Raw genomic sequence first — 18,565 nt, 5'->3', positions numbered from 1 at the left:
TAGTTGAACAGAATGAACTCAGTACTAATTTTTTTTTAAATCTGGTACTTATCCTATTAGGTTCTTTGCTGAACTGCTAAGTTATAGGGATGTAAACAAACCAACACTGATTGTCAGGCGGTGTGTACGACACACACACACACACACACACACACACACACACACACACACACACACACACACACACACATAACTACCCCTTCCCGCCTTCAAACGAGCCTATAACCTGCACGACTTCCTGGTTCACAGTTTCTTCCCTATTCCTGCCTCCCAGCCTGGTTCCTTCCCCTGCTTTCATCCAAAATGTCACACCTGTCACCTACCTCTCTAACACCACCATCACACACACACACACACACACACACACACACACACACATTATTGACTCCCACAAAGTTTCTGTCTATCGAATTCACTCACAAGGAGCTGATTGGCCTAGGGCTATAATAGAAGACACTTTCCCATGGTGCCATGCTGTGGGACTGAACCCAAAAGCACATGGTTACAAAGGGAGCTTCTTCACCACACTGCCATGCCTGCACCTATTTGCGTATTTTAAAAAGGAAATTAATTAGAAGTGGAGAAATAGTATTCATATTAATTGCAGACTCTTCCACATTGGTTAGATTAGATGGAAAGTGATGGAAAATTCTGATAATCTCAAGTGTGGAAACCGTTTCTGAGTAGTTCTTTTAGTAATAGCACCTTTCTTGTACACAGCACAAATGTCTTGAGCAGCTTTGGAAGCATTGATTGAAAGTGAAGAGAAACAGGTCTTGAAAATGATCACTTTTTTTCTACTTGGTATTCCATCATTATATACTCTCTCTTTTTACTCTTTTACTTGTTTCAGTCATTTGACTGTGGCCATGCTGGAGCACCGCCTTTAGTCGAGCAAATCGACCCCAGGACTTTTTCTTTGTAAGCCTAGTACTTATTTTATCGGTCTCTAATGCCGAACTGCTAAGTTACGGGGACGTAAACACACCAGCATTGGTTGTCAAGAAATGGTGGCGGACAAACACAGACACAAACATATACACATGTACATACATACATATATATATATATATATATATATATATATATATATATATATATATACATATATACGGCAGGCTTCTTTCAGTTTCCGTTTACCAAATCCACTCACAAGACTTCGGTTGGCCCGAGGCTATAGTAGAAGACACTTGCCCAAGGTGCCACGCAGTGGGACTGAACCCGGAACCATGTGGTTGGTAAGCAAGCTACTTACCACACAGCCACTCCTACGCTGAAAAAAGATATAATTTATTCAAATTTCAGAAACAATAAACAAAAGTTGTAGATGAAGAATAGAGTTTCTGAAAGATACCCATTAAACATAAGCAAAAATATTTTTTGCGTTAATTCAAGTCACATTTGAAAGAAAGAAACAAATTTATCTGACAACCAATATTTATTATGAGAGGAGCAGAGTGATGGTGTGTTTTGGTTGGGGTTACACTACACACTAGAACAAGGAAGTAGATGATTTTATAGTAAGACTAGAAGAGGCAGAGAGATAAGAGAAAGCATATCTGGGTAGCTGCTTGTAGCTGGTTGGTTAGTGAGTCTTTGTCATTAAGTGAATGACCTTGTGTTAGGTGTGGCCTATGATGTTCTGTTGGTGTTGTGCCAAAACCAGATATTTCAATAGTTACGTTTATGTAAGCTCACAAAGTTATGACGAATACTTGGCTACACAATCTTGTTCATGAGTCAGTCGAAATTTGTAATGACAGAACTTTCTGTGGCAAACCTTCTCCTATTTCCAAGCATGGCAGTATTTCTCCCTTGTCTGTTGAACAAAGAACAGCATGGAACATTGGTTCCACAGAGGAGTACAAACCAATAACACCATTTGTATGAATGGTAATGCTTTGTGTATGCGCATGTGTGCATGTGTGCATGCATGTATCAGGTCAGGTGTGGGGTCTTGTGCCATTGCAGCACATTTTTGCATTCCCCATTTATTGGTATATTCTCAGGTCCTCCTGGGTGACCCGTCAGGCAGAGCCCCAGTCAGTCCCCATCTCTGCAAGTTTCCTCCTCATCTGCCATAACCATCTTAATTTGTTTATTTGAAAGTCACAGCATCAGCAGTGCCATTGTTATCTCTTCTCTTATCATTAACTTCCGCACTTGCTTCCTGCTTTCAAAAGATCCCATACTTGAAAAACAGGTAAGGGTTTGTGTCAGGAAATGCATCCAGCTGTAAAACAATGCTTCAATAACATATTCATCTAACTCATTGCAAAGATGGGGTGGGGGTGGGGGAACTGAAAGAGAAAGTTTCTTCTACTATAGCCCTGGGCTCATCAAATCCTTGCGAGTGGATTTTACAGCTGGAAAAATATATATACCCATGGGAATAAGAATGGGCCCCAACTATGCAAACCTGTTTGTTGGCTATGTTGTGGCTCAAATATTATTACAATTCACTGGTCCCACTTCCGAGCTATACAGTCATTAAATCAATGACTGTATTGACGCGACCTCACTCTCCCGCAAACATCTGGACTCCTTCCTCTCTCACTTTGTCCCTTTGCACCACATGGGCTCAGCTCACTACCTATCTACATCTGACACCAACCCCACATGGATTTCCACACACCTCCCACATTCAACTGTCCTTCCTCCACCTACACACTTGCATGCTAACTACCTTGGTACTCTCACCACACACATCACTATACAAACAACAATACACACTGCTCAACTCATTACTCACTTCACACACCATTACACACACACCCACAAACACCTTCACACTCCACACACACACACACTAGCGCTGAACACTTCTCAGCCCCCACACCACACACCATTATCCACACCTGCACGCAATCTTCAATAGCGTCACTACACATACCATTATACACACACACATGCTGTTTAACACAGTACGCACACCACACACCATGCACACTCCCACACCTACACAAGCATATAATACCTGAACACAAACAATACACACACTCACACACACACATACACACACAACACATAGACAATGATAACTTTCAATCTGTACTATTTTGTCACAGACAGACAGACGCACACACCACTTGAACAAGCACACATCAATTACTACACACACACACGTTAGACTTACTTGGCCCCATTCAAACATACACACAACATTCTCACATACATATACACACATGCGTGTGCACCTTAGTTTCTTGGGGGTCACCATTACCTTTACCGTTATTATTATTATTATTATTATTATTATTATTATTATTATTATTATTATTATTATTATTATCTCCCTTTCATTCAACCTCTTTCTTCCAGTCATCTTGTCATGTTGGACTGTTGAACCCTGCACTATTTTCCTCTCTCCATGTTTTTTCATTCTCTCTCCATTTTTTTTTACCTCTGTCAAAGAGCATAGGCTCGAAATATAAAAAGCTTTTCCATTTTTCCTGATTGTTAAATGGATATGCCTGCTTGTTGTTCTTACACCTGTCTTCGTCTTTTGTTTTCTGTAAATTTGAACTATGTGTGTGTGTGTGTGTGTGTGTGTGCGCGCGTGCGTGTGTGTGTGTCCTTGTCTAGATATGGTGATGGCTGTAAATGAATATCACCATACAAGTAAGGTTGTTTCATTTCTAGTCTTCCCTGGAAAACACATCTGGCCATGGGGAAATATTACCTTGCTTGGAAACAAGTGAGGTTTGGCAACAGCAAGGGCATCCAGCTGTAAAAAATTTGCGAAAAAATTCTGTCTGACCCATGCTAGCATAAAAAAGTAAATGTTAGGTAATAATGATTATGATGTATTGTATAGTGAAACTGTTCACCCCACCCGGTAATAAGTAGTAGTAGCCAGCTATTATAATTATAAATAGACCAGTAACCGGTTGACAGGCAGAAGGAAGAAAGTTGAGAGCACATGTAGACTGTGTTGATAGTCATGTCTGTGCTGATATAGTAATTATATTGTGATACTGAGTTGACATAATATCGATCCAACCCTTTGACAATAATAATACTGTATGACTGGGGTGGGGTGGGGGTCGTACATTGTCAGATAGAACCATTCTATCGACGGCTTCAGAATATAACAATATCTGTCACAGTGACAGTCGTCAAAAGACAGATACAACAGTGGCAAAAGACTGCTTTACTACATGACAATATACATACATATATCTACATATATATACAAATACATAGATGTAGGTGCAGTCTATGGTTAACCCTTTCGTATTCAGATTACTCTGTCAAATGTTAGGCTTATGTATTCACATTGTCTTGTATTAGTCATGCATTAATGTAGTTGCTTCAAGATTTCAAGGATCTGACGATTTACTTTTAGAATAGGTTCGCCTGATTGGTTCCTGTGCCGGTGGCATGTAAATGGCACCATCTGAATGTGATCATTGCCAGACCCACCTTACTGGTTCCAGTGCCAGTGGCACATAAAAAGCACCCACTACACTCTTGGAGTGGTTGGCATTAGGAAGGGCATCCAGCTGTAGAAACTTTGCCAGACCAGGTTGGAGCCTGGTGCAGCTGCTGGCTCTGCAGACCTCAGCCAAACCGTTCAACCCATGTCAGCATTGGAAAACAGACGTTAATGATGATGATAGTGATGAATGTAGGATAAGTGTGAGAGATCAGATCTGGTTAGGATCTATGTAGAACAGGAAGAATATTTGGGTGTGATATGGCTGGTTTAAATGCTAAAAGGTTAAGACACTTACTTCCTAGCCATCATGTTGTGGGAGGGGTACCTCGACATTTTTTTGGGGACAGCAGCTGATTATGTGTATGATGCAATTGACATTTGTGGTTGTCTTTGGATTAAGGAACTTTGCTGTCTCTTTCATTTATTAGATATTCCATATTCCATTTATTAGATATTCTTGCTCATGGATGGCATGAGCATAATCTTCGAGATGTGACATGATGTCACTAGTCTAATACAGGCAACACTACTTTAATAATATTATTCCCTCACCTCCATAAGGCGGCAAGCTGGCAGAATTCTTAGAATGAGGGGTGAAATATTTAGGCACATTTCATTTGTCATTATGCTAAGTTAATACTCTGCGGAGGTTGACTTTGCCTTTCATCCTCTCAGGGGTCAATAAAATAAGTTCCAGTTTAGCACTGGAGTCAATGTAATCACCTTATCCTCTCCCTCTGAAATTGCTGGCTTTGTGCCAAAATTAGACATCAATATAATCTTGTGGGTGTCTATCAAATAAGTTGCTAGTTTTGGAGCTTTAATGTGTGCATTTGCAGGGAAGCAAGATGTTTAGAGTATGGAAAATGTCTGATGGCAGGTATTTATCTGATTGCAGGTTTTGGAACAGTTTCCAGGAGATTAATATTCTGAGCATATCTATTTTTCTGTCCTAGTATGTATAATGTACATAGATTTTCTTTTGTTTATTAACAATAAGTATTTACTTGTTTGATCAACAGAACTACATACTTATTGAATTAGCCTGTAAACAGCTGTGTAGGCTTGCCTTGACATGAGCTGTACAGTTGAAGACAGTTGCTCAAGACACCATCTAATGGGATCCAACACAGAATCTCATGTTTGCAAAGCATATTCCTTGATGATTTGGCCATATTACACCCTTATATATCATCATCATCATCATCATTTAACGTCTGCTATCCATGCTGGCATGGGGTGGACGGTTTGATTGAGGACTGGAGAGCGAGAGGCTGTACCTGGCTAAATCTGATCTGGCAAAGTTTCTACAGCTGGATGCCCTTCCTAATGCCAACCACTCCGAGAGTGTAGTGGGTGTTTTTATGTGCCATCAGCACGAGGGCCAACCAGGCGGTTCTGGCAACAACCATGCTCAAAGGTGTTTTTACATGCTACCTGCATGGGAGCCAATCACATATATATATATTTATATAAATATAAATATGTGTGTGGAGGCGCAATGGCCCAGTGGTTAGGGCAGTGGACTCGCGGTTGTAGGATCGTGGTTTCGAATCTCAGACCGGGCATTGTGAGTGTTTATTGACCGAAAACACCTACAGCTCCATGCGGCTCCAGCAGTGGGTGGTGGCGATCCCTGCTGTACTCTTTCGCCACAACTTTCTCTCACTCTTTCTTCTGTTGGCCTGCTTGCTTAGCCAGCGGGGTGGCGTCATTTGAAGGCTAAAACAGTGTGAAGCGCATTGTGACCAGCGATGTGTAGCAACATCTGATAGCCTGGTCGGTCACGGTGATGGAGATATATATATATGTACACACATACAGGTCCTCCACAAATCAAGGCATGAATAAGCGATTTTGAGTGGTTTCCACATTTAACAGAATTTCTCCAGCGGAAATCTAGTATAGTAGAATTTTTTTGCAATTAATAGGTGCAAGTGTCACTGTGTTGTGAGAAGCTTGTGTCTCAATTACATGGTTTCAGGTTCAGATCTACTGCACAGTGGCTTAGGCAAGTGTCTTCTGTTATAGCTCCTGGCCGTCCAAAATATAGCGAGTAAATTTGGTTGATGGAAACCATGCAAAACCGGTCGTGTATATATATATATATATATATATATATATATATATATATATATATATCTGTCTATCTATACACACACACGCACACACACACACACATATATATATGTGCTATATATATATATATATATATATATATATATATATATATATATATAGCATGTTTTTATAATTCTTTTATACGTTTCATCCCCTAGGCTGTGGCCTTGCTGGAGTACTGCCAGTGAACTATAACAAAATAAATTTGAAAAATGTAAGTTCCAGCAAGTTATATATATATATATATATATATATATATATATATATATATATATTAGTCTGTGCTAGTGCTGTTTGTTAACCACCACCACCACCATTGCTAGACAGCCGGTGTTGGTTTGTTTACGTCCCCGTAACATTGAGGATTGGCAGAAGAGCCCAATAGAATAAGTACCAGCTTTAAGATAAATACTAGGCGGGATTAAACCTCCAACGCAATGCTCCAGCATGGCCGCAGTCCAATGTGTGAAGCAAGTAAAAGAAGATAAAGCAAAAAAAAAAAAAAAATTGTTTAATTGTCAAATTGTATTATTATAAATTATTAAGCATTTTGTCAAGTTTATACGTTCCTCAACAAGTTTATATTTAACAAAACAGTTTGTGGTATTCAGAAATAGTAGGTCAGCTCAGAAAGTAGAACAAGTCACGCACTTCCTCTGTGCAGTTTTTATTTTCTTAGTAAGCAGCTGAATAAACTTCGTTCGTCTTTACAAAAATAACTTTTTAGAAAATGACGACGTGGTGGTATTTGTATACGGGAGTTAACTGGGTAAAAATTTTAAATAATGAGTGGTTGTCTCCCTTACTGTAATAGTTCGTAATAGTTGCGTACATAAATTATTAATTAATTAACCGAAAGACGTATGATTGTGTGGATATGAAGCTTACTTTCTCAGCCATGTGCTTCCTGGTTCAGTCCCACTGCATGGCATTTTGGGCAAGTGTCTTCTAATGAATTTGGTTGACAGAAACTGAAAAGAGCCCCTGTCATCATCATCATCATCACCATCATCATTTAACGTCCGCTTTCCATGCTGGCATGGGTTAGACGGTTTGACTGAGGTCTGGAGAGCCAGGAGGCTGCACCAGGCTCCAGTCTGATCTGGCAGTGTTTCTACAGCTGGATGCCCTTCCTAACGCCAACCACTCCAAGAGTGTAGCGGGTGCCTTTTACGCGCTACCGGCACGGGAGCCAGTCAGGTGGCACTGGCATCGACCCTATGTGTGTATGTGTGTGTGTGTGTGTGTGTGTGTGTGTGTGTGTGTCCTTGCCCTGGAATCATGTGATAATTGTAAATGATAGTCATCGTCATATAAGAAATTATTTTCGTTTCCAATATTCTGCAAAACTGTGTCTGGCCATAGGGAAGCATTATCTTGTTCAGAAACAGTTGAGGGTTAGCAACAGGAAGAGCACCTGGCTGTTACAAGTCTGCCTCATTAAACTTTGTCCAACTCATAACAAGTATGGAGAAGTGGACATTAAAACAATGACTGCAACAATACAAATTTTAGAGATAAATACTATTGTTTCATTCAACCAAAGGCTTTGTTTGTAGATACTCTTTTCTACTCTAGGCACAAGGCCTGAAATTTCTGGGGAGTGGGGGACTGTCGATTAGGTTGACCGAAGTATGCAACTGGTACTTAATTTATTGACCCCGGAAGGATGAAAGGCAAAGTCGACCTTAGCGGAATTTGAATACAGAGTGTAAAGTCAGACGAAATACCGCAAAGTATTTTGCCTGGTGTGCTAACGATTCTGCCAACTTGCTGCTTTACTACTACTACAAATAATAATAATAATAATAATAATAACAATATTTTTTTCTACTCTAAGCGCAAGGCCCAAAATTTTTTGGGAGGGGGCCAGTGATTAGATCGACCCCGGCACACAAATGGTACTTAATTTATCAGCTCTGGAAGGATGAAAGACAAAGTTGACCAGAATTTGAACACAGAACGTAAAGACAGACGAAATACTGCTAAGCATTTCGCCCGGCGTGCTAACGATTCTGCCAGCTCACAGCCTTACTTTGCTTGTAGATAGATATTGACCCAGCCTTAATGGATGATTTTCAAAGTTGGCCTTGCTATAATTTTCTAAACTTATATATTGAACTCTTCTCTCTCAGAAACTCATCATAAAGGTTAAGATTACTTTGTACTTGTAATCAAACTGCTACTTGTAATCAATTTGATTTTAGTTCATAAATTCTTTCCCTACATCCCCAGTTTTTTAAAATATATATTTCACATTATGTAGTTATTTTTTATTTAATAATTTTGATTATTTCTTTCTTTTTTTTTCTTTTTTAAAGCAATTATGCCGACCAAATATTTCATTCAGAATAAGCGTAAGAGTTTAGACCAGGATTTCTTTGCTGAGTGTATGCAGGTAAGTTCTTTTTATTTTATTTATTGTACGCAGGTGAACTGGAAATTAAAATTATGGTAAATACAATTGGAAGGACCTAATTAGTTGCTTGGATAAAGTATCAGACTTGTAGCTGAAGAATCGACAGTTTGTATCATAGTGCTGCACCGTAATCTAAGATAATCATCATCAGCATTAAACGTCCGCTTTCCATGCTGGCATGGGTGGGATGGTTTAAGAGGAGCTGGCCAGGCAGAAGCCTGCTCCAGACTCCTGTGTCTGTTTTGGCAGGATTTTTCCAGCTGGATGCCCTTCCTAACACCAACCACTCTGCCGAGTGAACTTTGTGCTTTTTACATGGTCCAAGCACAGGCAAGGTCAGTTTTGGCAGGGTTTTTACAGCTGGATGCCCTTCCAAACACCAACCTGTTTACAGTGTGGACTGGGTGCTTTTTAAGTGGCACCTGCACTGACAGAGTCACCAAGTAACTTGCACTTTATAAACTGGAAGTTGGCAACTTCGCTAGTGCTGGTGGCACATAAAAAACACCTTGTACATACTGTAAAATGGTTGGCATTAGGAAGGGCATCCGGCTGTAGAAACCATGCCAAACCAGACTATGGAACCTGGTGCAGCTCTGCAGTCTGTCAGATCCTGTCGAACTGTCCAACCCATACTAGCATGGAAAACAGATGTTAAGTAATGATGATGATAATGAAACTTAATTATAAGATCATCTGAAATACAGTATCACCACTTTTTTTGTTATATGATAAAAGTGAGAGACTAATTTATAAAGAGACAGTTTTTGAAAACATGCATCAGTAGAACAATTGGAGAACATTGCTTACAATACCTGGATGAAGCCATCATCTTGGAGACACTTGTTTTTTTCACAGTCATGCTTGTAAAGAAACTTTTAAAAAATCAAGGAATGTCTCCTTGTGTCACATGATGTATGAGCCAGCAGGTAGGATAATCTGTGCTATTGAGCAGAATATATCCTGTAGCCCATCTTTGTCTGGAGCTGTAGCACTCTCTGCCAATTATTCATGGAATGTGTTATATATCTTTTGATTATTGATGCTATCTTGTTCATGGCTAGAGTTTATAGGATCCATGTGTGGGGAATACTATCAAAAGCCTTTCGGTAATCGATCCAGGCCAGACTTAGATCCTTCTTCTTTCTGCAACTGTCTTCAGTTATGGCTTTATTGATCAGTAGCATCCCTTCTGCTCTTCTGAAGCAGGTTGTTTTTTCGTGATGTTTGTCTATTCTCTGCAATATTATTGCTGTAAAGGCTTTGTAAATTGTAGGGAGACAAGTTATCAGTCTGTAATTTTGTAGGTTTGCCATTTAAGTGGATTTGGAAATTAGGATAATTTTCCCTTCTGCAAGCCATTCGGCATTGTCTCCAGCTCTGCTAGTGTCATTATACTTTTTGGCCAGCTTTTTGTTGTTGTTGTTGTTGTTATCATCATCATCATTATTATTATTATTATTTTGTAGAATGATCAAAAACGGCAATGTTTAGGACTTCTGAACTATGACAGAGGTTGTGAATGGAAACAGGTAAGTTTGATCTATGCTGACATTATGAGTCACCCCCCCCCCACACGCACCCACTTACACACTCATGCACATAGCTGTGTGGCTAAAAAACCTTGGAACCTTATGATTTAAGATTCAGTCCCACTGCATGGCATTTTGGGCAAGTATCTTCCCCTATAACCTGGGGTCAACCAATGTCTTGTGAACGGATTTGGTTGAAAGAAACTGTATGGAAACCTGTCACACACACACACACACACACACACACACATGTGCATGTCTTTCTGTTTGTGTTTATCTTCCCACCACAAATTTTAGAGATAAGCATTGTTGATTCATTCATTCCAAAACTTCGCTTGTAGATATTGAACCAGCCTTAATGGATGATCTCCAAAGTTGCCTGTGGTATAATTTTTTAAACTTAGAATGCAATATAACAAAATTCTTCTAAGTATTTTCTCCTTTGTACTTCCAATTTTGCATTCCTCTACTCTTAACTAATGTAATAATAATAATAATAATAATAATAATAATAATAATAATAATAATGAGGGGAAGAATTTGGAGCATGCAAGCAGTAATAGTTGTGCCTATAATAATTGGTGCGTTGGGAACAGTAAACCAAGATATAGACAAATGGCTGAAGGAGATTGTATTAGAATGCCCAGTAGAGTTCCAAAAGAAAGTTTGTCTCTTAGGGACAGCAAGGATTATCAGGAGGATTCTAAGCACTTGAAAGACAGCTGAAAACTAGTGGATACCTAAACTTACAGGTAGTAACCTGCTACCCACATAATTCTTAACAGGAATAAGACCGAACCTGAGCTAAACTAAAAAAAAAAAATAATAATAATAAGAAGAAGAAGAAGGAACTACCAGGCCAACATATTAAAGAATGGCAGCTTCTCAACATGTCATGTATGTCAACAACAAAATGAAACCATTGATCATGTTGTCTCTAAGTGCAGTCTTCTTGCGCCTACAGAGTATCTCAACAGGCATGATAGAGCTGCACAATATATTCACTGGGTAATTTGCAAAAACCTGGACTTGCCCTATGATAAAAACTGGTGGGAACACAAACCACTGCCAGTGCTTACAAATGATCACATCTCACTCCTCTGGAACTTCACCATTTAAACTGACAGAAAGATAGATGCAAATAGGCCAGACGTCATATTGAAAGACTTCAGACAAAAATCATGCTTCCTCTTTTGATATGACTGTCTCAATCGATATAATGTATAAAGATCTTGAAATAGAAATTAGCAAAATGTGGGACCTGAAGACTAAAACAATACCTGTTATCATAGGTGCCCTGGGAATGATAGCAAAAGGGGCTGATTGCTACCTAGCTCAGATACCAGGAAACCCCAAAATGGCAAAAATTCAAAAGATAGTGCTCATGGGAACTGCCCATGTCCTACGCAAAATACTTTCTATGTAATCTCAAGTTTTAAAACAAACACATAATTTTCTTATAGTTTCTTAAGCAACACTATGTACAAAACCAAATATATGGCACCCTAGGCATAACACCAACATGAACTTCTAACTTGTCTTTTGAGGTCTATGGGTGAGCCAACTTGTACAAATGTAAAGCAAAAGTCAAACATAAAATAATAATAATAATAATGATTTCTAACTTAAGTTTATATCAACAAATTCTGGGAAGAATGTAGTCTGTTAAATCGACCACACAACTCGACTAATACAACTGATATTTTAATTTTCATCGACTCTTGAATGGGAAGAAGAAGTAAAGCTGACCAGGAGAGGACTTCAAAACATAAAGGGAGGTAATAGTTGTGTTGCACTTATCAGCAAGGGACATAACTCTGTCAGTCAGGTTTCTCTTTTTTTTTTTACAGACAGACCAGTGTCTTTGAATCATTTCTTTACTTATGTACCCCTTCGATTGCTATTTTACTCTGGTGGACCCCACCAAAACCATTTGATATTTAAAGACTAATTTTATAGATACTTCTTTCACAGTTCCTATTATGTCTTTCACCCATTCACTTGTGCCAGTTTGCAATAACACTCTCTGAGGGAATGTTTCAGTAATTGGAAACATGTTGAACTGTGTAAAGTATTAGAGAAAGAAACATAATTGTTTCTCACAATAAATACGCCTGAATCCCTAAAAACGGTGCAGACCCCCAATTTACTATTTTGCTGTGTGGGGGTGGGGGTGGAGGAGTTTATCCCGTTTGTGAACCGCTGATTGTTGATCGTAAATGTTTAAGAAGGAAACCAGCAGTGGTATAACTTGAGTGTGTGCCACATGGGGCAGTTTTTGAGTTTACTGCCTCCCTTCCTCAGGTCTTACAGCCTATATAAGCTTATACAGTAGATTTGAAAGTGCCGTGCCCCTTTCGGCCTCTTCCCTAGCTATGTTACTGGAAGCAAGCTGTTAAGACAGCTGCTTTTGCAAAGAATTCTCTCCTCTCTTATTGAAAAAAAAAATTTGTTTGCAGAAAATCAAGGCCAAAACAGAAAAATAAATGACTCAGAAAGTGACAACTCTCAGAGTTTAGACTGCGGCCATGCTGGGGCACAGCCTTGAAGAATTTTTAGTTGAATGTATTGACTCTAGTCCTTACTTTTTTAGAAAATTGGTACTTATTCTATGGACTCTGTTTGTCAAACCGTTAAATTACAAGGACTTAAATCTATACCTGTTGTCAAGCAGTGGTGGTGGTAGGGGACAAACACAGACACGAAGATATACACATGCATATGTGTGTGTGTGTGTGTGTGTATACACGATTGGCTTCCTTCAATTTCTTCCTATGAAATCCATTCACAAGGCTTTGCTTGGCTCGTGGCTATTGTACAAGATGACACTTGGCCAAGGTGTCATGGGAATTTCGTTTATAGTCCTTTCTATGTTTAACCTTTTAGCATTCAGATTACTCCATCAAATGTAATATTTGTAAATTTACATTATTTTTGAATTATATATTATTTTGTAGCTTTTATATTTCAACTATATGACTCTTTACTTTAGGTATGACATTGTAGGGTAGATGTAAAAGGCCAGATCTGGTTAGCTTGGGCATAAAACAGGAAGGATATTACGACCGGATATTACAGCTGGTTTAAATGCTAAAGGTTTAAACATTGATTTGGTTGATTGAACTTAACCTGGTGAAAAATAAATGTTTTTTTGTTTTATGTGTGTATTTAGGAAGAATCTGTTGCCGAAATAAACCCGGCATCAGATATGGAAGAAACTATGGAAGAAGGTGAAGTTAGCAATGGCTGTGGAATGATGCAATTAGAAAATAGCAGCAATGGCTTCAGCAACAACAACAACAACAACAACAACAGCAGCATTGTCAATGAAAACAACAATAACACTTTTCATCATCAACAACTTCAGCAACCAACAGACTTTGCTTCATGTGATGAAACTACATTCGTCCAGGACCCTAAACACAATGAGGTAAAATATCAGACTTTATCAATTGTTTTTACTTTATCAAATGTGTAAAGGCATAGTTTTGGTGTGTCATGGTTTGACCTTTCTTTGTAGAGAAAGCTTATCCACAATCAGCTAGTTCCTCCTCCTCCTCCCTCTCCCCTCCCCTCCTCCCACCACCACCACCATCACCATCATCATCATCATCATCATCAGCAGCAGCAGCATCGTTTAACGTCCATTTTCCATGCTGGCACGGGTTGGACAGTTCGACTGGGGTTTGGGAAGCCAGGTGGCTGCACCAGTCTCCAATCTGATCTGGCAGTGTTTCTACAGCTGGATACCCTTCCTAATGCCAACCACTCCGAGAGTGTGGTAGGTGCTTTTTATGTGTCACCAGCACAGGGGCTAGAGGGGGCTGGCATCGACTACGTTCGGATGGTGCTTTTACATGCCACTGGCATGAGAGCCAGTCAAGGTGGTGCTGGCATTAGCCATGTTCGGATGGTGCCTTTTACATGTCACCGGCACAGGTGCCAGTTGGGGCGAGGGGGCTGGCATCGACCATGTCAATATCACGAAACCAGAATTCTTTTAACTAAATTTCAGGTCGAAATACGAGCTTGTTATGGAATCCTTCCCGAGTTATATAGACTCATAGGGGCCAGTTTCCTGGATTCTGTGGAATATAATGTATTCTATCAGATAGGATGTCACTCCATCAATATTGCCAGTTGAGTGAACTGGAGCAATGTGTAATGAAGTAACTTGCTCAAGAAACAATGTGTTGTCTGGTCCAGGAATTAAATCCACAATTTTAGGATGGAAACAACATTTGAGTGTGGTTGTTGCCAGTGCCGCTGGACTGGCTCCCGTGCTGTTGGCACATAAAAATCACCATTTGAGCATGGTCGTTGCCAGTGCCACCAGACTGGCTCCTGTGCAGGTGGCATGTAAAAAACACCTTTTGAGCGTGGTCGTTGCCAGTACTGCCTGACTGGCCTACGTGTCGGTAGCACGTAAAAGCACCCACTACACTCTTGGAGTGGTTGGCATTAGGAAGAGGATCCAGCTGTAGAAACTTTGCCAGATCAGACTGAGTGAGCCTGGTGCAGCCTTCTGGCTCAACAGTCCTCAGTCAAACCATCCAACCTATGCCAGCATGGAAAGCGGATGTTAAACTACGACGATGAGGATGATGACTCCAATGCTGTAACCATTAATCCATGCACCTTCTCAAGTTTGTTATAGCTGCCATTAATTTGAAGAGCGAGAAGAGACTGATGGCTTACAACTATTTTAGGAATTACTTAAAATGATATGATGTACACATTAACGGCTGGTTGTAGTAAATTGTATGGCTTTGTTGGTCAAGTAAAAATTTGTAAATTGCAAAAAAGGAAACTAAAAGAAGTTTTTTTTTCCTCTTTGAAATCATATTTTCACACACCTTTTAAATTCATAATTGTTCATATAAAAAAAAGAAAGAAGAGATATTCAAATCTCTTTGAAATTAAAATATTTTCAATGGTTCTGGGGGACTTGTCATTTGATGAAGGGGGATTTAAAGAAAAAGTTTTATTAAAATAAAATCTTGTAACTTAATTTAATGCATTCTTTCATCATCGTCAATTAACATCCACTTTTCCATGCTTGCATGTGTCAGAAGAAATTTGTTGAGACTGAATTTTATGGTTGGATGCTTTTCCTGTTGCCAATCTTCACCTGTTTCCAAGTTAAGTAATATTTTCCCATGGCTGGATGTGTTTTTCATCGTGATGATGATGGTGATGATGATGATAACGATGCTGATTTACAATAATCATGTGATCTCTACTGATGAGTACACACACAAACTTCTTATAGGGGTTTGGTGAGCCTGAGGCTATAGTGGAAGATACTTGCTCGAAGTACTGTGTAATGGGACTGAACCCAAGACCACAGGGTTGGGAAGCAAGCCTCTTAACCACACAGCCATGTTTGCACTTTTAGATATAAGAACCCAATCCATTTTGGATGGAATCTGGTTCTTCCTTTTAGTTCCTTCCTTTCAGTAGGATTTACTTTGATTTAATATTCGACTAAAAAGATGTTTTCTTTTCTCTTTTAATTTGTTTATTAATGTCTTTTTTTGTCTTGTAGCAGAATTCAGATTCTAAACCAAAGGAATCGTACCAAATACAGTCTGAGAGTTCATCATCTTCAACACCAACTTATTATCAGAAATTTAATACCACTTTAGGGCCAGCAGATAGGTTCTGTGTGTAAGTTTTGATTCTGTCTTCCTGTTATTATCTTGGTTTCAATCTCTTTTTGGTTTCCATAATACTGCTGTATATATATATATATATATATATCATCATCATCGTTTAATGTCTGCTTTCCATGCAAGCATGGGTTGGACGGTTCGACTGGGGTCTGGGAAGCCAGGAGGCTGCACCAGGCTCCAGTCTGATCTGGCAGTGTTTCTACACCTGGATGCCCTTCCTAAAAGTAAAAGATGCCTAACTGTACATATACATACATATATAAAATTAAAAAGTAAAAGACTCAAAAGGAAGAGTATGTACGGTTAGGCATCTTCTACTTTTTACTTTTTATTTTCACACACGAGGAATACTTAAGACTAGAATTGGTAGCATACCATAAAAATACTACAAGCTATTTGGGAATTCTAAGGGTGAGCAAGCTCTATTTACAGAGCAGGATTGTAGGAGCACAAAAAAAATACAAACTGTGCCAGTGCAGTACTGTGTAATGGGACTGAACCCAAGACCACAGGGTTGGGAAGTGCAGTCCCAGCAGACCTTCAGCAGAGCCTTCCAAGCAGGTATTGGACTGATTGGCTACAGCTGGACACACTGTGCCCTGTCTGTCTTCTATATGATGTCCTTGGTCATCGCCGACAACAAGCGATGAACTAATAATAAGTGAGTGTGTGTGTGTGTGTGTGTGTGTATATTATATGGAAGCTTTGTTAAATATCTAATCTTCATTTTCCCGTTTTCTCTTTTTGTTGCAGAGGTGGTGCATTTGGCTACCAACTTGGGCTGAATCGTTCCTACTGCAAGCCCTCTTGGGACACTATAGCTGATATGAGGACTTATGTGTCAGACTATTACTGAGATTAAGTTGATGTTTAATTTTTTTTGTTGTAAATTTTTTTTTATTTTCTTTCATTCTTCATTTTATGTGACTCTTTGTTCACACTTTCATTATTATTTTTATAAAATACCAGCTGATTATATTATAAATATCTCAAAGTTTTTTTTTTCCTCTTTGAAATCATATTTTCACACACCTTTTAAATTCATAATTGTTCATATAAAAAAAAAAGAAAGAAGAGATATCCAAATCTCTTTGAAATTAAAATATTTTCAATGGTTCTGGGGGACTTGTCATTTGATGATGGGGGATTTAAAGAAAAAGTTGGAAGAAAAAAGTGGAAACACAACGACCGTCTGGTTAAGGTGCTGGAGACACATGCAAATGTTGCTGCAGTTGTTGTTCTCTGTCCTTGGACAAGAGACATTTTTTGTGTAAACTCCAGTCTTAGTAATTGACAACAGGTTCCCCATTCTTACTTCACAATTGTGTTGTGTATCAGCTGGTGTTGGAAGAGCACTAACTTCAACAATATGAAAAAAAGAAATTGAAAAAAAAAAAAAAACAAACCCAGAAAGAAAAGAATTAATATTTCCAAAGATCCAGCCCCACCTATATCTGTATGAAATGGTGGAGAGTAAAGGAGTTAAAGAAAAAAAAACTAGGAAAAGGAAGAAAAATGAAAAATAATTTTCTTTTCTTTTTTTTTTTAATTGGTTTGTATATTTATGTTTAAGAATCACAAATAGCTGAGTTGGTTAAGCATCGCATTAATGGATTTTAGTCTCTTCCTGGCTCTGTAGAATGCTCAGTTAAGTTTGCCCAACTATAAATGAGCAATGAAGTTCAGTGTAGTTCCCTGCTGAAACCATTGACATCAATGTATAACTAATATAGTCAAGAGTGTCTTGTTAAGTTATAGTAATCACCTGATCAACCAGACTATCAGACGTTGTTATACCTCACTGGTCACAGTGCACTTTGCATCGTTTTTAGGCTTTCAAATGGTGCCATCCCACTGGTTAGGCAAGCCAGTCCATCACAGGGTCACCCATTCACAGCCGAGCAGACTGGAACAATGTGAAGTGAAGGGTTTTGCTCAAGAACTTTTAATATTCAACTCAAATGTTGTTTTGGTTTGGAGTGTGGGGGGTGGGTGGGGGTGGGGACGTCTTCAGATGAATACAAAAGAATTTATTGGATTGTCTCCCTTCATGCTCACTCTATTCACCCCTCCCACCCACAACACATTTTTGTGTTTTACCAGTTGTTTGCTTTTAGTTTATTTAATTAGTATGTTTTTTTTTTCCCCGGCCTGTATCTTTTTTTTCTCTCTCTCTTTTTGTTTTCCTGTGCAAAAGGAAAAGAAAAAAATTGAACTCACTCAATTTCAGTAATTTTCTGCATTTGGGGGAAAAAAATTTATCAAAATGTGTTTCAATGTAAATAGATTCAAGCTGTCTTTATAACAAATGTCTACAAGAAGAAAGACATTCGACACACCGTATACGACAGTGGAACTAGTTGAAAGTAAATAAAAA

At 38.9% G+C, this 18,565-nt stretch overlaps 1 protein-coding gene across 4 annotated transcripts in view; it reads left to right on the top strand.

The window, feature by feature from the left end:
• Positions 1-18,207, top strand: part of LOC115231657 (putative uncharacterized protein DDB_G0291608) — a 55,293-nt gene extending 37,086 nt beyond the window's left edge. For 3 of the 4 annotated variants that reach the window (XM_029801631.2, XM_029801630.2, XM_036500136.1), the window contains exons 2-6: positions 8,884-8,960; positions 10,451-10,513; positions 13,686-13,943; positions 16,062-16,183; positions 16,942-18,207. In XM_029801631.2, the coding sequence (XP_029657491.1) occupies positions 8,889-8,960; positions 10,451-10,513; positions 13,686-13,943; positions 16,062-16,183; positions 16,942-17,044 (618 nt within the window). In that variant the 5' untranslated portion in view covers positions 8,884-8,888 and the 3' untranslated portion in view covers positions 17,045-18,207. The remainder of the gene's footprint in view (positions 1-8,883; positions 8,961-10,450; positions 10,514-13,685; positions 13,944-16,061; positions 16,184-16,941) is intronic. The other variant, XM_029801632.2, reaches the window with a different exon arrangement.
• The last annotated feature ends 358 nt before the right edge of the window (positions 18,208-18,565 follow it).

Source organism: Octopus sinensis, unplaced genomic scaffold (genome assembly GCF_006345805.1).
Source record: "Octopus sinensis unplaced genomic scaffold, ASM634580v1 Contig18748_ERROPOS222794, whole genome shotgun sequence".
Lineage (NCBI taxonomy): Eukaryota > Metazoa > Mollusca > Cephalopoda > Octopoda > Octopodidae > Octopus > Octopus sinensis.
The sequence above is the reverse complement of the archived record's forward strand: the minus strand, read 5'-3'. Positions and strand labels throughout refer to the sequence as shown.